This window comes from Gracilinanus agilis, chromosome 1 (assembly GCF_016433145.1).
Source record: "Gracilinanus agilis isolate LMUSP501 chromosome 1, AgileGrace, whole genome shotgun sequence".
In the NCBI taxonomy this organism is placed as follows: domain Eukaryota; kingdom Metazoa; phylum Chordata; class Mammalia; order Didelphimorphia; family Didelphidae; genus Gracilinanus; species Gracilinanus agilis.
The window spans coordinates 184,605,234-184,630,945 of record NC_058130.1 but is presented as its reverse complement, the minus strand read 5'-3'; the positions used below and the strand labels follow the sequence as shown (position 1 = coordinate 184,630,945).

General features: G+C 35.1%; 1 protein-coding gene across 1 annotated transcript in view; it reads left to right on the top strand.

Moving 5' to 3' along the window:
* MARF1 (meiosis regulator and mRNA stability factor 1) overlaps positions 1 to 23,906 on the top strand; it is a 41,695-nt gene extending 17,789 nt beyond the window's left edge. Inside the window, exons 8-27 of the mRNA XM_044659256.1 lie at positions 161 to 592; positions 755 to 927; positions 1,034 to 1,192; positions 2,809 to 2,995; positions 4,149 to 4,327; positions 8,284 to 8,364; positions 8,593 to 8,829; positions 8,963 to 9,082; positions 9,759 to 9,934; positions 12,147 to 12,367; positions 13,575 to 13,717; positions 13,859 to 13,992; positions 14,808 to 15,010; positions 16,654 to 16,881; positions 17,464 to 17,694; positions 17,861 to 18,073; positions 18,654 to 18,714; positions 18,795 to 18,935; positions 19,822 to 19,992; positions 21,334 to 23,906. Of these exons, the coding sequence (XP_044515191.1) occupies positions 161 to 592; positions 755 to 927; positions 1,034 to 1,192; positions 2,809 to 2,995; positions 4,149 to 4,327; positions 8,284 to 8,364; positions 8,593 to 8,829; positions 8,963 to 9,082; positions 9,759 to 9,934; positions 12,147 to 12,367; positions 13,575 to 13,717; positions 13,859 to 13,992; positions 14,808 to 15,010; positions 16,654 to 16,881; positions 17,464 to 17,694; positions 17,861 to 18,073; positions 18,654 to 18,714; positions 18,795 to 18,935; positions 19,822 to 19,992; positions 21,334 to 21,572 (3,729 nt within the window). The 3' untranslated portion in view covers positions 21,573 to 23,906. The remainder of the gene's footprint in view (positions 1 to 160; positions 593 to 754; positions 928 to 1,033; positions 1,193 to 2,808; positions 2,996 to 4,148; positions 4,328 to 8,283; positions 8,365 to 8,592; positions 8,830 to 8,962; positions 9,083 to 9,758; positions 9,935 to 12,146; positions 12,368 to 13,574; positions 13,718 to 13,858; positions 13,993 to 14,807; positions 15,011 to 16,653; positions 16,882 to 17,463; positions 17,695 to 17,860; positions 18,074 to 18,653; positions 18,715 to 18,794; positions 18,936 to 19,821; positions 19,993 to 21,333) is intronic.
* Positions 23,907 to 25,712: the final 1,806 nt, after the last annotated feature.

Sequence of the window (25,712 nt, the reverse complement as noted above, 5' to 3'; positions counted from 1 at the left end):
TTAGAAGAATCATATCACAGTAAAAACTGTTGGCAAGGGGGTATTGTGCCATCTCTCTTTCTCATTCCCTTTCATTATCAGTTATGGTTTGAAGACCATCCATTTTGTTTCTAAATGGTTGTAATTAGATTGATGAAACTTAATCTTCTATCTTTTGCAGCAGTGCCACACTTTGCTCTATGTTTATAACCTTCCAACAAATAGAGATGGCAAAAGTGTGAGCAACCGCCTTAGACGCCTATCAGACAACTGTGGTGGCAAAGTGCTCAGCCTTTCCGGAAGTAGTGCCATTCTGCGCTTCTTGAACCAAGAAAGTGCAGAACGTGCCCAGAAGCGAATGGAAAATGAAGATGTTTTTGGCAATAGAATTATTGTGTCATTTACTCCCAAAAATAAGGAACTTAATGAGATAAAGAGTTCAAACACTGTTCCTGACAAAGCAAAATCCCCCAAAAAGGTCAACAAGAATCCAAAGTTGTGCCTAGTCAAAGATGGAAGTGAACAATCTCCCAGTGCCAAAGTCATGCCTGGAAAAGGGTTACAGGCAAATCTTGGATCTGCTGCAAAAAATACTAACATTAAAAGTTTACAGGTAATTTTGACAGCTTGATATTTAGTGTTTCTGTTTGTGTGGGTCATCTTTGACTTCAGTTCTGTATAACATTGATAGACTCATTAGTTATAGATTGTATTCTGTATCTTAGATCTGGTGCTAGACACATTTTAAGCAATATTATCTTTGTATTTTTTTAAGGAATTGTGCCGAATTGAATCGAATACAAATAATAAAAACAGTGAACACCACCAGCCAGATCAGCTAAGAAGGGATACACCTTCTCCACAAAATAATTTTCGTGCTGCAAGTGCTGAAACTCTGACAGCTAAAACTGCAGGAACAGCAGAATCTGTTTATAAAAGCTGTCAAAAGTACGTGAAGTTATTTTATTTTTTAAAACCTGAATTAGTTTATTATGGCACAGAGTAACTTTTCTCCTCTATTCTTTTTTTTTTTTTTTTTTTTTTTTTGAATTAGGAAAGAGAACCCTAGTAACCGAAGTATTACCAGTTCACCTATTGAGAAAAAAGATAAAGAGGAGGTTATGTTCCAAGTCAGTTATCCATCTGCTTTTAGCAAGTTGACTACATCAAGGCAACTCAGTCCTTTGCTTGTATCACAGAATTGGTCTTCTAGGTAAAAACCAGCTTTACATATGATGTCCAGATTTTTTATGGGGATTTTTTTATTTGAAAATTCAGAGCAAGGGAAAATTATAGGAAATGTGTTCATCTACTTTTGGTTGAAAGTACGCTATTATCATGTATACATTAGATCTCTGATAATTTTCTATAATTACTCTTCATTAGTGGTCCTCAGCCTATGGAGAACCTTTAAGGAGTTGATAATGGTATTATGGAATGGAAACAGCACAATTGTGCTCTGCTCTCCACTGATGATTTTGGCTAATGACTGAGAGGGAGGAATTTAGCTAAGATTTCTGGTCAGGAAAAGAAGAATATGACTATAGCTGAGAAATCTGCCATGAGTTTACAATCAGTTTTTGTGGACTTACTGAAGAGACCTGACCTAGAGTTAATTTAACTGCTGGTCATATTAATTCAATAATTATTAGTCAGAATAGCTTGTTATTTAAGATTTCAAAGACTCATAACAGCTGTATATATTTTCAAATTTTTATTATAAATTTACTTAGAGAGGCTTTATGGTGTTGTGGATAGAAAGCTGACATTGGAGCCAGGGAGACCTGGATTCAAGTCCTATCTCTGACACACTAACTCTATGTTTCTGGGTAAGTTATTTACCCTCTCATATTCTAAGCATGTTTTTAAGATTATAGGCTACATTGGTACAGGGAGTTTCCTCATCTGGGAGTCCTGTATATCAATGAAATCACAGATATAGACCCTATTTTAAGTTATCAATCAAGCATGCAAAATAAGAAATAAAAGTATACATTAAACTCATAATTAATAGTTTGTCAAAGTAGAGTCAAACAAAAAGTGTATTTGTTCTCTGTCCTCTGAATTTGAAGATCCGCTAATTTTGCCCTTTTTTTTGTCATCATACTTAGTTTTGTTAAGTTTTCTAATTTTAGAACAAGTAGTCTTTGGGAGTCTTATGAGAGGCCATGAAGCAATGTTATCACAAGAATCCAAATGAGTACATTTCTTTGATTTTTTTTTTTAAGTTCACAAAGGATAATTGTAGAAAGAATCTAGAGACCTCCTAGAATCCATGAAATAGGCTTAAGATTTTTTTTCCTACAGGAAGTAGATGTGATAAAACAGATGCAGAGAGACTTGAAAAAAGAATAAGAAGAAAATAAATTAAGTTCTGGTGTTTAGTTGGAATTTTTATATGCCAGGTTTTAGGGAAAATCTCCTTTATTAGCATATATAAGATTTAAGATTAAAAAAAAATCTTTTCCTTAGCAATTTTTGGAGTAGTGAGCGATATTTTTATTTTTTGGGGGATTGAGGAAACATTCTGAAAGGTTAACATTATAGCACAACTAGTAAATATCTAAAATGAGATTTTAACACTCCCTGACTCTTAAGATCAATACCTTACCTACAGTGTCACAAAATTTCTTAAAGCTAAGAATATTTAAGATATTTAACAATTTAAATTGGAAGTCAACATATAGTACCCAGTTGTTATTTTGGAAATAAGAAAATTATCTGTGCATAGCATATGCATAGGATGTTTAAACAAAAAAAGAAATTTGTTTTCTGAAAATTTTTTAAAAGCATTGGTGTAATATTTTAATATACTTTTATTTTAAGCAGGAGTGTATCTCCAAATCTTTTGAACAGAGCATCCCCACTTACTTGCAGCATTACAAATCCTAGCAGCACAGACTGCCCTGACCCATTTGCAAATGGTGCTGATATTCAGATTAGTAATATTGACTACAGACTGTCTCGGAAGGAATTACAGCAAGTTATGCAAGAAGCTTTCTCTAGGCATGGCAAGGTAATCATTCCATTTTTCTTAATGTTATTTTTGTGTTTTTGCCTTGTTTAGCTTTTTATCTCCTTTGCCAAAAGAGTTTTAAGTGGTTTAGTATAATAAACACTAATCGTATAATAGTTGAGGGTAGTTATAGGTTCATGGTTTAGGGTAGCCTAATTCAACACATAAGGTTATTCTCAATGTATAAAGCATTAAACTGTTATGATATATTAAAAAATGGAAATTGAACTCAATGACTTTTGCTAATGCTCTTCTTCAAACTACAGAAAACGAAACTATAGAAACAGTATTCTTCACCCTCTCTGAGGGGGTAAGTCAGGAGCCCTTAGCATGATCATGGAGGCTGGGTTAAATGACACTTTAAATATAAATGGATGATACTTTTTAATATTTTTTTTTTATCCTGGGACTCCATTCTAGGAGCATAGGGCCACAACCAGTAGGCAATGGGTCGCTCAGGGTCGCCCAGCTGGGAAGTGTCTGAGCCCGGATTTGAACCTAGGACCTTTCGTCTCTAGGCCTGGCTCTCAATCCACTGAGCTAGCCCAGCTGCCCCTACTTTAGGTTGCAGTTTCTTTAGCAGATGTAGTTTTTACAGGGTGGGGTTGCTAGCCCCACGCCCAACCCTCCTCCTTTTTCATCCGGGCTAGGGACCGTCCTTAGCCCAGGAGTGGTAAGGATGGGCGATAGGGGTCAAGTGACTTGCCCAAGGTCACACAGCTGGAAGTGTCCGAGGCCGGACTTGAACCTAGGACTTCCAGTCTCTAGGCCTGGCTCTCAATCCACTGAGCCACCCAGCTGCCCCACTTTTTAATATACTAACTGCTAAATCAGGCTTTCCTTAGAATTGTTATAATTAGTTTTTATGAGTATGTTGATCCATCTTAGTTGTCCTTTTTTTAGATTCAGCTTGCTAACAATATACCAATTATTGTTTTTGATCTATATCTTCCTAGTATGTTGGAATAGTCAGGGGAAAACTCCATGAATGTTTATATTCAGAGTTTGGTACCATGTGACTTTGACTTGGGTCTCAGAATTTCACCTTAATTACAGGACAAAAAAGGTTCAAAATAGGACTCATTTTTAAAGGTTTGCTGTGTTAGAATTCTTTAACAGAAGACTTATAAAGTTTTGCTTTTTGCTATTTTAGGTAAAGAGCATAGAGCTCAGTCCTCATACAGATTATCAGCTAAAAGCTATCATTCAGATGGAAAACTTGCAGGAAGCAATCAGTGCAGTGAATAGTCTTCACAGATATAAAATTGGCAGCAAAAGAATCCAAGTCTGTTTAGCCACCGGAACTGCTAATAAATCACTGTCTTTGCTAAGGTAAAAAAAAAAAAGTCCTATTATAAGAGAATAAGTTTTGACCTATAAAATGAACATATCAGCATTATCATAACTAGTGTTCTAGTGTTTATATAATGCTTTATGATTTAGAAAGCACTTTACACAGGTTACCTCACAGCATTCTGTGAAGCAGATGCTATTACTATCTGTATTTTTGCATCAGGAAATTGAGGCTGAGAATGGCTATGTCATTTGCCCAGGTTCATTCAGCTAGTTAGTGACAGGCTGGATTTGAACTATTAAGTTTTCTAGTGCTCTATCCTTTAGCTTCTTTACATATCTGGAAAAACTTGGTTACTTACAAATTGATGCATTTGGAAATGAGATTTCTCCATCCTTGTTCATGTTTATAATTCCAACATCATTCATTTTAAGGAATACAGCTTAACCATGGTGAGCACTCAGTAATAAAATAAATCATCTTCATATTACATGCTAAGTGATAGGAAATTAAATCAGACTTTAAAAGCAAAACAAAAAGGCTTGAAAAATCTTTACTTTCAAACCAGTAAAGACAGTGAAATTATCCATGTGGTATCCCTCTCTCATATATTAGGTGTAGGTTCTCTGTAACTCTCATTTGTCTTTCATATTCTATCTTTTAAGTTCATATTATTATAGAGAAGATTAGTTGTTACAGTTCTAATTTTAGCAGAATTACCAATTTGAATTTTTTAATAATAGGAGCATTTTCTTTCACTTTATCTATATCATGCCCTCTGTGGATATATTCCAGTTCTGCCTTGAGCCCTCTTTTCTTGTTACACTTTCTCTCTTGAGGGCTTCTTCAACTTCTGTCAGTTTAATTATCATATCTGTACAGATAATTCCTAGTTCTACATATCTAGTCCCATTCTCTCTCCTGAGCTCTAGTCTCATGTCACTGACTGCCTCCTAGACATTTCAAACTGGATATCCCGTATATACCACAAATATAGCATGTCTAAAAGAGAACTCATTTTCTTCCCCCCAAAAGCCTCCCTGCCTCAAGTCTACTACTCCATTTGCTACACCACTCTTAGGAAGGGTACCAACAGTTGGGAAATTCAGAGAAATCTTTGTGTTAGAAAAAAAGGTATTTAACTTCTTTCTTAAAGGAAGTGAAGGATAGGTGAGATAGAAGGGAAGAAGGAGTGCATTTCAGACAGTAAAGAGAGAAGGGAAATGGAGTACCATATGTGAGGAACAATGAGAAAGAATTTGGCTAGATTAGAGCCATTTATAATGAGACTGGAAAACAGGGAAGGACTATATTCTAGAAAGTCTTTAAAAACCACACAGGGATTTCTCTCATAGATGCAGTAGTTTACTGCTAGAGTTGATCAAGGAGGAGGTATGACATACATAGACACTTGTGAAAAATCACTTTGCCAGGTCACTCTATGGAGTATAGCTGAGAGGTGAGCGAAGCTCGAGGTTTGGAGACTGCTTCGGTCTTTAGTGATTACAGGTCACATCACTACTTAGCCTCAGTTTCCTAATCTGTAAATAAAGACAGTAGTAGCACCTATTTCCTGGTTGATGTGAGGATCAAATGAGATGACATCTATAAAGTGCTTTGCAAAATTGAAAGCTCTATATAAATGCTAGCTAATACTATTTTTGTTGTTGTGATGATAATGATTTATCCTCTTGATAAGTTCCTTGAGAACAGAGATTTTTTTTTCTTTTCCTTTTTTTTGGTCTTTTTATCCTTAGTGCCTGGCACATAGTAGGTACTTAATAAAAGCTTATTGATTGCTTGATTGGTATAGGATAGTAGATTTGGTTATTATTGGGATCTGTGATTGTATGATCAGTTTGAATAACTAGTTAAATATCTTTTTCTCTAAAAGATAAGTTGCTTAAAACAGGTAATCCTTTTTGTCCTTTTTTTTTGACATATACTAAATAATTTATGACCACACCCTCTATCTATGTATACTTCTAACTATTAATATGATAATAACAGTTTTTCAGAGTTACAAATATCTTTCCATATAGGAATGTACTGACCTTATTGAAGCCCTTAAATTTTTTCTTTCTTATTTATCTTTTTATGCTTTACTTGAATTTTGTATTTGGACATCAAATTTTCTGTTTTTAAGTCTGCTCTTCAGGAATTCCTGGAAATCTTCTATTTTATTAAATGACCATACTTTCCCCTGAAAGAATATAGTCAGGATAGGTGATACTTGGTTGTAAACCTATTCCCTTGCCTTCTGGAATGTCATATTCCACACCCTTCTGGTCCTTCACTGTGGAATATGCCATTTGTGTAATCCTGATTGGGGCTTCATGATATTTGGATTGCTTCTGGCTGCTTGCATGCAGTGTTTTCTCCTTGGCTTGGGAGTGCTTGAACTTGGCTATAATGTTCTTGAGAGTTATCATTTGGGGATTTTTTTGCAGGAGGTGACTGTGGATTCTTTCAGTTTCTATTTTACCCTCTTGTTCAAGAATATCAGGGCAATTTTCTTGGATAATTTCTTGTAACATGATGTCTAGGCTTTTTTTTTTTTTTTTTTTTGGTCATGACTTTCAAGTAGTTCAATTAAATTAAATTGTCTCTCTTGGATTTGTTTTCCAAGTCAGTTGTTTTTTCAGAGATATTTCATATTTTTTTCTTCTTTTGATTTTGTTTTATTGTTTTTTGATATTTCATGAAGTCATTAGCTTCTATTTGTCCCATTCTAATTTTTAGACTGAATTTCTTCCATGATCTTTTGATCCTTCTTTTCCATTTTGTCCATTCTTTTCATGCCAGTCTTTTCTTCTTTGGATTTTTGTGCCTCTTTTTCCAGGTGACTAGTTTTGGTTTTTAAGCTGTAATATTCTTTTTGCATTACTTTCATTTCTTTTTCCCATTTTTCTTTGACCTACCTTATTTGATTTTTGAATTCCTTTTTAAGTTCTTCTAGAGCTTGAAGTCAATTCCTTTTTTTTTTGAAGTTTTGCTTGTGGTTGCTTGAATCTTGCTATCTCTTGTTGGTTCTGTGCTTTGCCGATTGTTCCCCTAGAAATTTTTTAGCATTAAATGTTTCTTTTGCTGTTTGCTCATTTTCTTAGCCTTTTTTTTTTTTTTTTTTTTTTTTTGCCTGTGGACTAGGAATTCTGAAAGCTGCTTGCTGCTTCTGTCTCCTTTGCTGCTGGCTTGCTGGGTTTGGCAGCGTGAGCTATTTTGCCCTGGGGCCAGGTCTATACTGCAGCAGGGCAGGCTTGAAAGGGACTAGTGCTATGGACTACTGGGTTTCACTACAGGCTGGTGCCAGGGCTTGGGGCTTCAAGGGGGAGGGGGAGAATCTGGTGTTGTTCCTGTCCCTGGATCCAGAAGTTAGCCTATGACTAATTGTGGAACCTAGTGCATTAGGTCAGAGGGTGGAGTGAGGGGGTTGACCAGCACTCCTCTGTGTACGGTTTTGCTTCCAGTTCCCTCTTATCCTTTGAAAATTGACTCTCTCTACGTTTCTCTTGCTATTCATTTTTGACTCCTGTTGTTTTGAGATGGTTTTTCAAGATTGGGTTTGGAAGGATTTTCAAAGAGGTTTAGGCTTTCATTGCTACTAAGCTGCCTCCCTTTATTGTCTTAAATTGTTTTTTGTCACTAATAAATCATTTTAAATCATAATCTTCTGAACTGTAGCAATTTTAATTTCCATTAGAGCCAATACATCTATTGAAGTTGTGCCCTTTAGCATTATATATTATATAGTGCTAATGCTGAATGTTATCAGTTTTACTATCTAGTACAATAGGGCATCTTCTGATTGCATTCCATAAAGTTTACAATATGTAACTTCACCTTGTACTTCCAAATTTTTGTTTTAATAAGTCTGGAGAACCTCAGGAGTTCAAATTTATTGTGTGAACAAGTTTACTGATAATTTGCAATCTGTTTACAAAAAATGTTTTGGAACAAGTTGTAGAAAATTGTTTCTAATTGTTTATATTTGTAGCTCAGAAACAATATCCATTCTTCAAGATGCTCCTGCCTGTTGCTTGCCTCTATTTAAGTTCACAGACGTTTATGAAAAAAAGTAAGTCAACTGAAATTGAGTTTATTGAAGTTGCTTTTTAAAAGGGTTATGTTTTTAGCAAACTCAGTTTTCTATTTCTATGAATTTGATAATAATATAAATACTGTTTATTTTTCTTATCTGTGTCAAGTTACTCAAACTGGTGAATTTTTCTAGATAGTACTGAGAACAATTTTTTTGAACTATGTCCTTAAATTCTGTATTTAACTCCTATCTTTTTTTATTTAGGTTTGGACACAAATTGAACATGTCAGACCTATATAAGTTAACAGACACAATAGCAATCCGTGATCAAGGAAATGGGCGGTTGGTGTGTCTGCTACCTAGTAGCCAGGCCCGACAGAGCCCATTAGGGTCTTCTCAGTCACATGATGGTTCATCAGCTAATTGTAGTCCCATTATATTTGAAGAATTAGAATATCATGAACCTGTCTGCAAGCAGCATTGCTCAAATAAAGATTTCAGGTAAATTAAAAAGGATCTTTTTTTAAAAAGTCATCCTATCATAAATATTTTCTTTCTTTCTTTAGAAATAATTGATAAGTTATATTTGTTAGCTAAAACATAAGTAAGCAACTACTTTTTCTCATTATTTCAGTGAACATGAATTTGATCCAGACTCATATAAGATCCCTTATGTTATACTCTCTCTGAAGACATTTGCACCCCAGGTTCATAGTCTTCTACAAACGCATGAGGGCACTGTCCCGTTACTGAGGTGAATAATTTTGAATATCATTTTTATTTCTCATTTATTTATTTGTTTGTTTGTTTATTTGTTTAGGCCCTTACCTTCCATCTTGGAGTCACTACTGTGTATTGGCTCCAAGGCAGAAGAGTGGTAAGGGTAGGCAATGGGGGTCAAATGACTTGCCCAGGGTCACACAGCTGGGAAGTATCTGAGGCCAGATTTAAATCTAGGATCTCCTGTCTCTAGGCCTGGCTCTTAATCCACTGAGCTACCCAGCTGCCCCCTGGATATAATTTTTAATGTCAAAACCAGAGTAAAATGATTTCTCTCTTCCCCTTTTTACTGAAACTTAGGTGGACGGTCTTTTCTTGCTAGATGCAGTGAAGCTCTGTGTCCTGATCCTTTGACTTGCTTTTTCACTTAACTTAAACTTAACAAAAGAGCTCTAACGTGGAATAAGACTTCCTTGCAGAAAGGGAAAAACATGACCTGAGCAGTTAGAGCAGATCTTATTTCCTTGATGGGGTTTTTATTACTGAGTTCAAGTTCAAATGATGGAGCTCCCCTGTTACTTCTAAATTATAACTGACATTTCTATATTCCTTTATGGTTTGCAGAGAGTTTTATGTATTTGGAAAAGATAGATCTTCAATTCATTTCACTTCTGAGTGGTTCCCTTTATCTTTTGTATGTTTCTTTGTAGTTTCCCAGATTGCTACACTGCAGAGTTCAGTGACCTAGAAGTAGTGCAGGAAAATCAAGGTGGTGTTCCCTTGGAACATCTCATCACCTGTGTTCCTGGAGTAAACATCGTTACTGCACAGAATGGCATAAAAGTAGTTAAGTGGATACATAATAAGCCCCCACCTCCAAATACTGGTATGTCTTTATTTCTTTTACTTAGTCCATTTGAATTCTTGCTAACATATGTGGAGAATACACATATATGTATATATACAAATATGTCAGTTTTAAAGTTATCTGATTTTTTTTATTAACAAACTGAAAATACCATATATGTTTCTCCTTTGCTATTTAAAACTCCACTTTGAAATAGCAGATACTTTGTAGGATTCTTTTAAAAATTTCATCAGAAATTATCTTTGACTTGTGATCTTTGTATATAAAATTTAAGGCAAAAATGCAGGATGAAATACCTATAGGCATAATTGCCTTTTGTAGTATATATTTTAAAAATATTAATAAAATGAAATATAAAATATTCATATTTTTGCCCTGTAACTTGGCTTATTTGAAAAATTAGACAATTTTTTAGACCTGAAGGTTATATTGAAGAACACGTTACTTCTTTGACTTTTATTCAGTAAAGCTCAATTCAATAAATATTAATTATGTACTATGTGCCAGGCATTGTGCTTAGTGCTAGGATTACAGAAAGAGGCCAGACAGTTCCTAGTGAGGACTACTAGCTGGTAGTCAGAACAAGGGATTGTTGAACCCCATCTCATCTACTTCAAGAGAATAATATTCATTCTGTGCTCCTTCTGCATTTTTTTCTAGTCTTTCATCATCCATTGCTCAATTAATTCCATGTTAGGCCATCTTTTCTCATAATTTACCATCCCTAATTTTCTTATTCCTTTTTATCTATTGTAAATTTTGCTCAGCTGTGAAGGAAAATATCTTAGGGCAGTGATGGGCAAACTATGGCCTGAGGGCCAGATGCAGCGCCCTAAAATGTTCTATCCTGCTGGCAGTGCGACATTATTCCTAATCTGACAAATACAATGAGTAGGATACAATACAATGACACTTCAAAAGAGTTGCCTTAGAAACAGACTGACAGATGAGCATTTCCTTTCCTTTGGCCCCTTCTTTATAAAGTTTGCCTATCTCTTATCTTAGGGAAAGGTTTTGCTCCTTTCTGTCTTTTTGTGCTAGTTGTGAATAACCAAAAAAAATTATTCTAATCATGACCAATAAGCATAGAAGTAGTGCTACTGATACTTAGATAGCTAGAAAAAGAAAATCTTTTACTTTGAAGTAAAATTAGATATAACCATTACCATACATTTTTGGCCCTTCATCAAGCCCAGAGAAGTCACTTTCAGAATTTCCACAAAAGCTTCTGTTTCCCTCTTATTCTTTCCTAATCAGACTCCCTTTTTTCCCCCCAAATATTATAGGCATCTACTTAAGAAAGTTGAATTAGAAATAGTTTTTAAAGTTTTTTAAAATTAGTATTATAAAAACATTTTAAATATTTATTGTTGTTGTATTGTACATGAAGCCCATTGATGGTTAAACAAGTTTGTGTAGGTGAATCTGGGAACCTAAAATTGACTATATTTCTATGGAAATCACATTCTGAATTTTAAAATAATCAACATTCAAATGAACTTTTGAAACTTGGTTCTTTCTATTCTGCCATGCTGCCTCTGTGAATGAATGCTAGACTTGGAATCCAGAGACACCTGGGTTTGAATCCTGTCTTCAACTCTTAGAACTTCTCTCAGCATCAGTTGCCTTATCTATAAAATTGGGACGATAATGGGTAATGAAAGTTAAGTGTTTTGCAAACCTTAAAGCACCATTCAAATTTGGGGTTTTTGAAATTTTTTATAACAATTATTGAAGAGAGTAGCACTATTATGAAAAATAGGATTTATTTTTGGTCTGTTTAGATTTGGAAATAAGTACAAAAACATTTGGTAGCCTATAAATACTTTTGGCTGATATATTGCCTTTCTGCTGTACCTAAATTTGGAAGTAAATAAAGCAAAGTTCTTTTCTACTTGATTGACTTAAATTATTAGTTTGTTGTTTTTTTGAAACTCTTATCTTCCATCTTGGAGTCAATACTATGTATTGACTCCCAAGGCAGAAGAGTGGTAAGGACTAGGCAATGGAGGTCAAATGACTTGCCCAGGGTCACACAGCTGGGAAGTGTCTAAGGCCAGATTTGAACCTAGGACCTCCCGTCTCTAGGTCTGGCTCTCAGTCCACTGAGCTGCCCAGCTGCCCCTGTCTTAAATTATTAGTGACTTCAAGCAGTGCCTCTAGTGCTCTAATTATCTATTGAAAATTCTATTTATTTGTTTTTAAATATTCACTTTGTCTCCCATTATAGACCCTTGGCTGCTGCGTTCCAAAAGTCCTGTGGGGAACCCACAGCTTATCCAGTTCAGTAGAGAAGTAATTGACTTACTGAAGAATCAGCCATCTTGTATCATATCTGTTGGCAAATTCATCCCATGCTATCATCATCATTTTGCAAAGCAATGCCGTGTATCAGACTATGGATATTCCAGATTAATGGAACTACTTGAAGCAGTGCCTCATGTATTGCAGGTGAGTGACCCACAGGAAATTTTGTTAGAAGAAATAATTATGTAAGAAACTCAGAAATGAGAGAAATTTTAATTTGTAAAACAAATATATATGGGGGCAGTTGGGTAGCTCAGTGGATTGAAAGTCAGGCCTAGAGACGGGAGGTCCTAGGTTCAAATCCGGCCTCAGACACTTCCCAGCTGTGTGACCCTGGGCAAGTCACTTGACCCCCATTGCCCACCCTTACCACTCTTCCACCAAGGAGCCAATACACAGAAGTTAAGGGTTTAAAAAAAAAGAAAAAAAAACAAATATATATGACATTAAGTTTTATTATTGATAGGTTGCCTTGTGAGTTAGAAGATAAGAAAACTTAGAATTAATTTGAATGTCAGTCTAAAAAGCTTCCTTTAAAAAAATGCTTTACCACTTCAGGTAGGACAGTGTGTTACTGATAAAAGCTAGCTTAAAGACAGAAAATACAAGCTAAAGATAAGAGAACATTGCATGTGAAAGTGTTAGCAGTGACTCTCCACTTGGTGCTGATACAAGCCTCTTTGGATGTGTAATAAAGTATCTTGGTGTTAAGACTGGACTGGATGTTGTATTTCTGAGAACCATTGCAGGCTACTGGAAAGAGCCCTAATTCGGAGACAGAAAACCAGTGATCAAAGCAAGTCCTGTCATTTCACCTTTTTTGACTTCCAATTTCACCCTCTGTTTAATGAAAGAGTTGGACTTGTGATATCTGCAGCCCCTTCAGTTGTAAATCCTATAATTTTTTAAATTTTAGTGGTATCAATATAATCAAATTATTTCATGTTGCCTGGGAATGTTAGCATTTTCTAGAAGACAAGATGAATTTCTTAGGCATGCCAAAAGGATCTTTTTTCTGAATTGATAGAATACTTTACATTGCTAATGATGTAACCCTTTGAAGGTATATGTAACAGCTGTAGGAAGCTGAAGAAGGAACAGTAACACTTAAATCATTTCCCTTGTTTATACAGATCCATTTTATAGCAAGTCTTTCTCTTCAAACTCATAATGAAGAGTGTTATTCTCTGGGGAAAAAGAAAGTGGATAGTTGGTTTTTTGAGGAAATAACATTGGTAAATGAGATTTGTTTGTTGAGTTACTCAGTGCCTTGTAGTTTGCACTCAATTATTTGTTGGGTGTTTTTTTAATGAATGTAATGATTCTAATTCAGAGGATGTTTAATTTTCAGATCCTTGGAATGGGCTCCAAACGATTACTGACTCTAACCCACAGGGCCCAAGTAAAGCGTTTTACCCAAGATTTATTAAAACTTCTCAAATCCCAGGCCAGCAAACAGGTTATTGTGAGAGAATTTTTGCAGGCTTATCATTGGTAAGTTTGTAAAAAAGAGTAAATACTTTTCCCCTAAAGATTTGAAGATTATATAATATTTACATTTTATATTCCCTTGAAAATTAATTTGAACAAATTATTTTATTCATTCTCTTCTCCATTTCCATTTTTAATACATAGGTGTTTCTCAAAAGATTGGGATGTTACCGAATATGGTGTTTGTGAGTTGATTGATATCATATCAGAAATTCCAGATACAACAATCTGTTTGACCCAGCAAGATGATGAAATGGTGATTTGCATCCCCAAAAAAGGTATGTTGGCCTTAGTTTGCTAAAGATTTGACGTTAGTCTATATTTCACCACCCTGGATTTGATCTCATTACCTTTTGCTTCGTGTGACCCCCTTTCCCCCTTTCCCCAGACAGGGGAGGAAGGAAGCGCTCCCATTGGGCTACTGGGCAGAGGGACAAGTGATGAAGAAAATGTCCTCAGATGCTGTGCAGAGGAAGAAGGGAGCAGTCTCCCCTCTGGCATGCTCTGACACATGTGCCATAGGTTTGCCAACATGGCTCTAGACTATTGCAATAACCTTTTTTATTGCTCTCCCTGTTGCAAATCTCTTCCCATTCCAGGCTATCCTCCATTTGGCTATCATAGTAAATATGTATGCAGTTCTAACCTTGTCAGCTTTCTATTCAATAAACTGTAATGGCTCCCTATTATCTTTATTAAGGCATTGGCAGGATTCAAACTGAGTTCCTCTGACATCCTTTTATGCATTAAAGAAAACCTTCATTAAGGAAGTGAAGTGATTAAGTTCAAATCAATCAGTTCTGATTTTTAGAAAACAACCTCTGATAGAATAGTTGGTTGGAAAGGAAGATGAATTTATTTACACAAAGGAATTTTCGATATATTGTGAATTTATTTTATCCATTCTAACATTGTCCTTCATTACCATCTATCATTAAGGCTTTCCTGGGTCTTTTTTTTTCTTTCTTTTCTTGATGTAAGTTCATAGAAGACAAAGATTGTGTCCCAGTATATGGAACCCCAGTACACCATGGACACTAAATATATGTAAGCAGATGAAAAAGTTGTGATATTTGTTTTGTTTTTTTAAAAGAACGAACTCAGGATGAAATAGAAAGGACAAAACAATTCTCCAAAGAAGTTGTTGATTTGTTGCGTCATCAACCCCATTTCCGGATGCCCTTTAACAAATTTATTCCTTCTTATCATCACCACTTTGGCCGTCAGTGTAAACTTGCACACTATGGCTTTACTAAACTACTTGAACTTTTTGAAGCCATTCCTGATGTCTTACAAGTAAGTTCAAAAGAATTTCTAATGTTTAAAATTAAAGTTACTATTATAAAAGTGCAGTTTGTTAGAAGAGTTTCACTTTGAAAACTTATATTACCTTGCATAATAATCATAGAAAAAAGATGAATATTTCAGGTACATATAACTGAAGTTATTTGGTTAAGAGTATGCATATGATTTTAAAATAAAAGTATTTAATTGGTTTTGTTTTAGTATTAATTTTCAGATAACTTCATAGTTAGCTTTCAGATTTGCTTCTTTCATGATTTGTGTATTTTTAAACATGTTTTAAAACTCTTAGGTGTGGGTTGGAGAGTGCTTTAAAACTTTAGTAATTTACCTTTTAAAGTATATAGGGCAGACCTAGACATGGGCGGTCCTAGGTTCAAATCTGGACTCAGACACTTCCCAGCTGTGTGACTCTGGGCAAGTCACTTAGCCCCCATTGCCTACCCTTAACCACTCTTCTGCCTTGGAATCAATACGCAATATTGATTCCAAGACGGAAGGTAAGAGTTTAAAAATAAATAAAATATATAGGATGTTGCTTATGGTTAGCCCAGCACAGAAAGGGAGCCTTTACTGTAGAATTGGGCCAGAGGAAGGATAAGTAGTTGCTTTCTCTTGTTTTGGGGAGTAGAGAGATGAAAAGAAGAAAGGAGTACACTCTGGAAATGTATCGCTGCCACTTCAATACAGTGGCATTTACATTCAAAGGACAGAAACCAGAAAACTTGTTTTATTTGGGTATAGGAGAGAAAATGGCCTTTATTGTTCTTCTATCTGTTTCTATGTGTCTAGGCCTTTTTTTTTTAAGTCCTTACCTTTTGTCTTAGAATTGAGGCTAAATATCAGTTCCAAAGAAGGATGGTAAGGGCTAGACACTTGGGATACAGTCAGTGACTTGCCCAGGATCACACAGCTAGAAAATATCTGAGGTCAGATTTGAACCCAGGACTTTCTGTCTCCTGGTTGACTTTCTATCCACTAAGCTCTCTAGGTGTCTAGATGCCCTTGAGTCTAGGTTTTAACAATATGTAAAGTTCATGACCTCTGAACCAGCTGAATACAACTGTCCCCAGAAAATACTGCTAAGATAAAAATAAAGTTGAACAGTTGTCTGAATGATAGGTTGTCTCCATACACCCATCTAGCACTGTATTGGTTTATTGCATCTTCAGAATTACTAAAAGAACTTTATCTACCTCCATTTAATGAACTTAGTAATGCAAAAATCTGCCAAGTGCTATGTTTACCATGAAAGAGTTGGGGAAACTGAGAAAAACATCTTTAAAAAATAAACCCTTTTAAGCCACTACATTATTGTTGTTGTTTTTTTTTTTTTAAACCCTTAACTTCTTTGAATTGGCTCCTTGGTGGAAGAGTGGTAAGGGTGGGCAATGGGGGTCAAGTGACTTGCCCAGGGTCACACAGCTGGGAAGTGTCTGAGGCCGGATTTGAACCTAGGACCTCCCATCTCTAGGCCTGACTCTCAATCCACTGAGCTACCCAGCTGCCCCCTCAAGCCACTACATTATTGCTAAGATAAACAAAAGTGCTTCCTAGTTAAGAGTATTATACATATGAATGTCTATTATTTGCTTATTAAATTATAACATTTCTTTTCCTTTCTTTTCTTTTTGAAGGTATTAGAATGTGGACAAGAAAAGATCCTTACTTTAACAGAGGTAGAGCGTGTCAAGGCTTTAGCTGCCCAGTTTGTTAAACTTCTTCGGTCTCAGAAAGACAACTGTCTTATGATGACTGATTTACTTACAGAATATGGTAAAACTTTTGGTTATACCCTGCGTCTCCAAGACTATGATGTCAGTTCAGTTCCAGCATTAATGCAAAAACTCTGCCATGTTGTAAAGGTAAACTAGTTTTTCTTTTTGGAATAGATTTTGTAGCAGCCTAATTATGTGTTTCACATTTTTTCAATGCTTTAAAATTTAAATCGACCTCATTTTTCAGTCCCATCAGTCAGTCAACAGGTGCTCATTAGGAGTCTACTGTGTTAAACACTTAGCTGTGGAATTACTCAAAAGAGCTGCTCCAGGGTATTACAACCATATTTCTTGTACCATAACACTTCTACATATTTTGCATAAGCAATAATTTGTAAGTTATTATCAATATGTTTTCAGGCAAAATAATGTAGCTAATTGGCCTTGTTCCCTCCCTCACTGCTGTATTTTCATATCAACATGTTAACCTTTTGAACTGGTGCATTTCCTATCTGAGTATTTTACTCTCAAACTTCCTCTTGGAATTTTGGAAAAAAAATTATCGTCTCATCTGCCTAACTGTTGGTCTAATGTATAGCACTTTACCTCAGGAGAAATCATTCAGGAACATTATCTCTTTATCAGCCGGTCTCACCACAGAAAGTATATCTGCGGTAACGTGACCTAGATGATCTTTTTTTAAAGTTCAAATTCTTTGTCCTTTCTCAGGTCGCTGATACAGAATCTGGCAGGCAGATTCAACTGATAAATAGGAAATCTCTTCGGTCTCTAACTGCCCAGCTGCTGGTGGTGTTAATGTCTTGGGAAGAAGCCTTTTTTCTTTCTGTTGATCAGCTCAAGAGACATTATGAAACTACCTATAGTGCTTTTCTCAACCCTTGTGAATATGGATTCATGACCCTATCTGAACTTTTGAAGAGTCTGCCATACTTGGTTGAGGTATAAATGCTCTTTGACATTGGTTTTTCAAATAGTTTTAATACATTGGTTGGAATTTGCATTTTAGATTTTAAGAAATTTTGTTCTTATTGTAGCTTCTTCCCAAATAAGGTAGTTTGTATTATAATGCTGCTGTTTTTTTTATTATTATTGTTGATGTTAATAGGTTTTTACCACTGATACAACAGAAGAGTATGTGAAGCTCACCAATTTATATTTGTTTGCAAAAAATGTCCGATCTCTCCTTCACACCTACCACTACCAGCAAATATTCCTTCATGAATTTCCTGTGGCCTATACCAAATATATAGGAGAAGTGTTACAGCCCAAGACATATGGTTATAGTAGCCTGGAGGAACTCTTGGGATCAATTCCACAGGTAGACTTTTACATTTTGATATAGGCTGAGAGCCTTCTTATAGCACTATATTTTGCCAAACAATACAGTGGCAGGCAGTTTAAATTTAGCATTTCAAAACATACCAGGTTAGCTGTATTATTTTACTAAAGTGAAGGACTCAAGTATATATTCATTTTTTTGTGTTGTGTAAGTAAAAGCATTAAGAAATTTTACATAGCAATATATAAGTTATATATACACCAAAGAAATTATATTTTAAACAAGAAATTGATTCATAAGAGTTTAAGAAATTATGAATTGAAAGAAGGTGAATATCCTGTATTTTATAAATATAAGCTTAGTATAGGTAAAATTTCTTTAGTAAGTCCAAATGCTTCAGAAATAGAGGAAAAGACTATAGAAAAGAATTTTTAACATTCCTGCCATATTTCTCGTCATATAGCTCCTAAATTCTCAATTTATATTTAAATATGATGATTTTTGAAGAATTTGGAATTCTTGACAGGCTGATAAGATCATGCTTAATAAAATTTAGGGATATATGTGGGTGTCTTCTCCCACCTTCCTCTCCATTTACTAGGAATATGTTTTGTTGCAGGTAGTCTGGATAAAAGGACATGGTCACAAGAGAATTGTTGTTTTAAAAAGTGACATGAAAAGTGAGTAAACTTTTTTAAGGAGAAAAAAATGTTTAGACCAATATTTGTATTTTCTGACCTGTGTATGTTTTGTCCTATAGCTCGGTTGAGTTCTCCCAGTTTCTCTCCTGCCAGTCATGTGAGTGATCATGAAAACCAGACAGAAGACAACAGTGAACTCACTCTGGAGACACCTGAATCTTGTGCCTCCTTAGGACTCACCCTAGGAATATGTCCTAATGGTAAGAGAAAACTTAGGATAAGAGAACACAAACAAGGTCATAAAGTTAAAACTTTATACCTTTTGGCTTTGAATACAAAGTAGAGAGAAGTTTTTGACAGTTCTTCTTGACCAATAAAGGTTAAAGATTTTTGGAGACGATTGCAGGTGCAATTATGCAAATATTAATCCAATTCCAAGCATCAATAGAAAAAACTTGATCAAGGATTGAGGACAGGTTTTAACACTCATAGTGTGGCTGTGGGCAAGTCATTTAACCTCGTAGTCCTCAATTTCCCCATCAAATTGATGGAAAGCCATGGAGAGAGAAGTCTCCAAGACCTCCAATTCTAAAAATCTGTGATCTCATGATTAATCTAGATAGTATGATATATCTATTGTTTTGTCTGCAATTAAGAAGCCAATAGGCCTTGCAAAGGTTTAAAACCTTGGTGTTTGAATTTAATTTTTACCTCAAAAGAACATTTTCATGTGTACTACTTAATGTTATTTTCATATAGCCCTCTGAGGCATAGGGGACTACTGGCATTTTTTTCCCATCTAAAAAGCGAAAAGGCTGATGCAAAGATAAACTAGTAATTTGGAGAAATTAATTTTTTCTTTTGAATCACTGAAATTCATTTAATTTATTCTTCTAGGACTCTAAGTTTTTTGAGTGCCAGGAATAGCTGGAGTCTTTTGTTTTCAAATGTCTATTTTTTAATGGAATATAGCATTCTTCCTTTATAAAAGAAGGAGTCCTGTTTGGGATGTGATTTGCTGTGCAGTTGCTGGATTTTTGTTTTTTTATTTTTTTAACACCTCACTTGCCCTGTAACATTAAAGGCTTTAGAAGTCTGAGAAGTCAGTGTCTTCAGAGTGTTCCTGGTCTCTTCTTCTTCCCACAGGCCCTAATCAAACTGAGCAGGAGCTCCTTCGCTTAACTAATACTTCACCTGTAGACCTTTTGTGTGAGCCAGTCCCTTCTTGCTTGCCCTCCCCACAACTGAGACCTGATCCAGTCATTCTTGAGTCTACTGATCTTATTCAGTTTGAGGAACATCCCCGCTCTCCTTCTGGTAGGATTCACTGATATTTCATCATTTACCAGGAAATAAGCAGTTATTATTACTATTATTTTTTTACTATCATATAAATTTGAGTATGTAATTCATTATTTTACATGGTAAAATTCCCAGCATTTGACCTTTTTGGTTACTTTTCAGTTATTGTTATAAACTGGGGACAAAGAAGAGTATCACAGATACATATTATGCTATACACTTATTGAGAATAACATATTGTGTAAAATGATAAAAATCAGTTCCTTTAATTTATTCATTTAAATTTCCTGCCCAGAGAACTTTTATTAAAACTGTGCAGAAGCTGTTTTGAGTTTTGTCCCCTGCCTGTTCCTGAATACCTTTAATATAACCTAATAGTAAGCATTTTTTAAAGTACCTACTATGTCCCACTCACTATGATTAGTACTAAGAATATAAAAAAAGGCAAAAGACAGTCCTTGCCTTCAAGGAACTCAAAGTTTATCTACAAAAAAGCTAACTACAGGCTAAGTTGTAAATAATCAACCAAAGGAAAGTACTAGAATTAAGTGGGATTAGGAAGGGGGAGATAGTGAAAGGTATAAGAAAACTGGAAAGGGGAAAATGGGGAATGTCTTAATTTATGAAGGATTTTGATAATAGTCAGATTGTCTGGATGCTCCTTGATCTGGGTGATTTCTTTCTATGTAGTTGAAAGTAAATAGGCAAAATTGTTTGTACACCTCCTTATTTACATAAAGTTAAAAAGTATTAACACTTATTCTTCAGTGAATGTTTTAATATGTGAATTACTTTACATAATCCGAAGAACAATGCATCTTCCTTTAAGGAAAGCCATTATATAAAAAAAATCAAGTTTACACAACTTTAAATAGAGGATGGCTTGTTATATTTCAAAGAAGTTCACCTCAGAATTCCTTTGAGTGGCATTTCTGATGAATATGAGTTCATATATAGATCATTTTCTAGTTGGCAGAATCTTTAGACAAAAAAGTGGTAGAAGTCATTGCCTATTATGAAATCAACCGGAAATGAAGAGAACATCTGAAATTGTTCTTTACTTCAGTAGAAAGATGTGTGTCCCTAAGAAAGTCATTTAATCTCTGAATGTCTCAAATTAATTTCTAAGCAGTTCTAATTAAATTCTAATTAATTAAGTGTCTAAGAAACTCTTCTGGAGTTTTCAACCCAAGTCATAGAAAATTCTGTTGAGTTTAGTATTACTGATCTCAAACTAAGGTTCACTGTACTAATGGTCTATAGATGTATATTTGGGGAAAAGAGAGCTACCATGGGAGCCAGTTGTTCTCCTGTTTTATGGAGCTTAAATGAGTAAATTTATCTTTGTTTTCACAGAAATTATGATTTTAACAGAAGAACAACAAATGAAAATGACAATAAGCAAAGAAAAACTGGCCTCTGGCCCTGGTGTGCCTGATGCCTTGGAAAATGTCTCAGTACCTCCTTGCTCGTCGTTGGATGTCTCAGAGTCTCGGCCAAGCAAAGACACAATAGAGAGCCCAGCCAAAAAGCAACACAAAAATAAAGTGAAATTGGCAGCCAACTTTTCTTTTGCTCCCATAACTAAGCTTTAACTTTTAATCGAGACATGAAATTAGGAGGGAAAAAGCACTGTCTGACTCTTCACACAAAAATAGGTTCAAAGCTATTTGCACGCCCTTTCATGTTTTAATGAAAACCCCTATGAGCCATTTAATTTCTATCAAGATGGATTTGAAAATGTTTTTGTTTCTTTTACCTTGAACACAGCTTTTGGCTGAAGAGTTTTTTTAATTATTTGAAAAAACTTCCCAACATTCATTCAAGAAGCCCTTAGATATTTTACCAAATTTTCCTAATTATTATGAAATAAAATGGTGTTCGGTAAAAAGAAAGAAGTAAAAACTCAATGAGAAAGATTTGGATTTTATTTACATTAAACTTCATCAGTGGTGTAACCTTACATGTAGCATATTATATTCATTAGACCACTGCTTACTGATGTTGTTTTCAGACAGTATTAATAAAATGCATGATCCGTCTTTCAAAAGCCTGTTAAGTAAACCTAAGTGTTTATGCACTAGAATGGAACAGGTAAGCAAGGAGTTTTGAATGTCTTTGTAGGTAGGGGTATGAACAGTAATTGTTTCTGTGTGACTTGTAAGTCCACCTCATTTTTCATTTTACTATGTCTGGAGATGACAAATGTGGCTTTGTGACAAAATTTATTTTAAATGTTCTTTGTCACTTCAGTTCCATTTAGGAGCTTTCTAGGAAGTTGAGGATGTTTTAAGCTTCCCTTTTATGTTATGTTCCAGTTTGACATGGATTAGGTTAAGGAAAAGGAGATGGTCTTGGTGTCTTAAGTTTAAAGTCAGTATTTGGGTTACAACACACACATTTTTGTGTGTCTAGAGGTGGTATTGGTGGGAAAGAGTCTGATTTTTCTAAACTATGCATTAAATGCATAAATTGTGAATCAGAGCAGGTTATGAGAAGCGCTTTAACCTGAGAGATATCAATACTATTTCCACTGGAAAGAGACACAGTGATTCTATCTATACATGGGAAGGCCAAGGTTGATCTGCTTAACCTTGTTTTTGCACTTTTAAAGCAGGTTTTGGTAACTGGGAAGCTTTGTGTGTATGTTGCCATATTGTCTTTTAACTGTTTTTATTCTGATGGTTACTTCTAGTGTTGGAAGCGTGTTCAGTTGTTTGTGGTATTTGATCTTGGCATTTGGAAAAGCCAGCCTTTGAAGTAGCACTGCACTATTGGAATGGCCTTACTTTAGAGTTGGCTGAAATGTCCATTGGCAGATGGCCTCTTACCCCTTCTGGGTAAACCCAACATTTACAATGGATTGTATTTGTTGGGCAAAGAAATGGATGGGAAGTGCTCATAAAACAGAAAGAACCTGTCGCACGATGTCTTCCACTAGTTGAGTGATTTCTTTTTTGAAGTTAACATTTTTGTAATATACTAGAAAGCCAGAAAATGGGCTCAGATTTCATAGCCAGAATTTGGGGAAATGCCACAGAATAGCCACTACAGAGATAATTTTACAGGCTAGGTTTTGTTTAAAAAGAAGCAGCAGCAACAGCAGCCAGAGATTCTTAGTACTTGATATATGGCCATGATTCAGATGGAGATTCACTGGAAATTTTTCTGAGTATAATGGTACAGTGTGACTCCTGCAGGCATATTTCCTCTACAGACATAGTGTAATGAGAAAAAAAATTGCAAACATTTTTTTTAAAAGATGCTTTTAAACATTTCATCAGTTTAATGATCGAAAACATCACTTAATTACGTAGATTTCATAAGGCAGAGTTTGCGCACTGGGACTTTTGTTTTGAAAATATGCAAAATATCGTGGACTTAAAGAATATAAAAGGTGTAATTACAAGTTACTGGAAACAGTCTAAAAGAAAAGGTTCTTGAGGCTCTCATAAGGGAAGAAGAAACCGCAATCCTGCTATGTCTTATGAATGTGATGGTTGTACCATTTTTGGAGGTCAGCCAAGTGGGCCTAGGTCCATGTGTAATTCTAATAAATCGCTGTTTGAAAATAAGAAAATTCATTAGGTGGGAAGTTGTGTTCATGATGTATTATAAAATGGCCAATCCAATTGCAATATATTTTTTTAATCCAAAGGCTTAATTAAATGATGTAACTAAATGATCTATAAGAATTAGGACAATGAAATTATTTCTGGTTGGAAAGATTTACCCATTTAGATTTGTCTGTTTAAAAAAAAAGTCACCAAAACTCCTTCTCCCATCCTGCACTGTTTGTTTTGGATTGGGCAGAGGGGAAGAGATGTTTTCTTAACTGTCTACTTTGTTTGAACACTTTTTGTGGTTCAAAGTGCTGTTTTGTGTGTTGGGACCAAACAGTTGTCAATAAAATTTACAAGCAAGCATAACAGTTTGGTAGTGTTTCATGTGAGTATTCATATGAAAATTTTAAACCGTCTTCTATATTTTCTGGGTATCTTTGCATTTTGAACACCCTACACCCCACCTAATCTTTGGGAAAATCGTATTTATCATTTACCTAGTAGTTCCTGTGTACAAAATATGGAAACTGGATTTCTTGACTGTCATTTCGTAGGGACACACTTAATTTAACAACCTGGTCAGTTGTGTGTATAACTATTCTCAACTGGGAATCTGAAACTTCCAACTTTAGTTTTGTTGTTTGACTTAGAAAAGTCAGTAACCGTAAACCTCCCCCAACCCTTAATTGATAAGTCCAGAATTATTCCTGGAATTGCCTTTCCAGAAGAATTTATTTTGTGTTCTACCTTATGTTGTTGCTTTACTACTACTGAACACTAAATTATTAATTTTGGTTAGTATAATGCTTTTTTTTAGTTAGACCTCTGTGGTCAAGACTAGAAATCTTATCCCCCATGATAATAGGAAAAGACACAAAAACACGAAGGTTGAAATAAGTTGTTTCTTTATTAAAGTTGTTGCTTTATATAAAGACACTCTTTAAAACATTTGATAGTTATTTTGAGACATAGTATGGCGTGATGGTTAGAGCTACCTGGGTTAAAATTCTTCCTTTGACATTGATGATGTTGCACTCTCTGGACTCCAACTATCAGTTAAGTTCCCATCCACAAAATCACAGTTCCTTTAGTGTTACTTGAAACATCTTTCATCCAAGCATATTTACGGAAAGAATTATTCCATCACCATGCCCTTTAGATAGTAACAAGATTTGTAGCCAGAATTATGAGTGTGAAATGTGTAGGGCAGACAAAATTATGCCTTAGCAATTTTTAAAAAAGCATCTGAACCTCATTTGATAAACCAATGGAAGCAAATCTTTAAAAAATGGTAAAAAGAGAATACTTTACTTGACCTATCTTAAGTCAGTCTTATTTGCTACAACCAGAACCTAGGAGTTTTAACTATGACCCATTCCATTAACTATGTTCTCCCTCTCTTATTCTGAGGAATTAGAATTTAACATCAGGCTTATGGAAGTTATCTACTCTATAGTTGCTTAAATCATCTAGGGCAAAAAAGGAATCACTTCATTTCCCCTAAAGCAGTCATAATTTCCCCCTTTTGATCTATTAATTAACAAATGTTTATTAAGCACCTACTAAATGTAATATATTATGCTGATGATTTGAAGAAATTACAAAGATGAATAAAATCTGGCCTTTTCCCTTCAAGGGGGTTACGGTCTGATAAATACAAATTGAGATGTAATAACTGCACAAGAGGAATACAATGTATTTTGGCCATGGGGAAGAACGGCAATGTTTTATGCTTCCTCTGGGTATACTGGAAAAAGAGAATTAATAGATTGACTTTGATTCTGATTATGATAGCTACATTTCAGGTTCATATGATTTTGAGTTAAGTGTGATTCTGAGATTTGAGTTCTTTTGTTATTCTTGTTATAGGTATCATATTCAAGAATCTAAGGCTAAAAGACCTCAGCTGTCATCTAGTCCAGCTCATACACAAAATCTTTCCAACATATTTCCAACTAGCTTAAAGACCATCAGTAAATGGGGAGCCGCTGTCTCTTGAGAGTGCATCCAGTTTTTGGATAGCACTAGTTTTTTAGCAAGTTTTTCTTTTTATCAAGCCTATATTGGCCTGCCTGCTACTTCCACCCACTTCTCCCAGCTCTATCTTCCGGGGCTAACCAAATAGGTAAAAACTCTCCTATCCCTTCTAAGTCTCTTCTTCTCCATCATGGA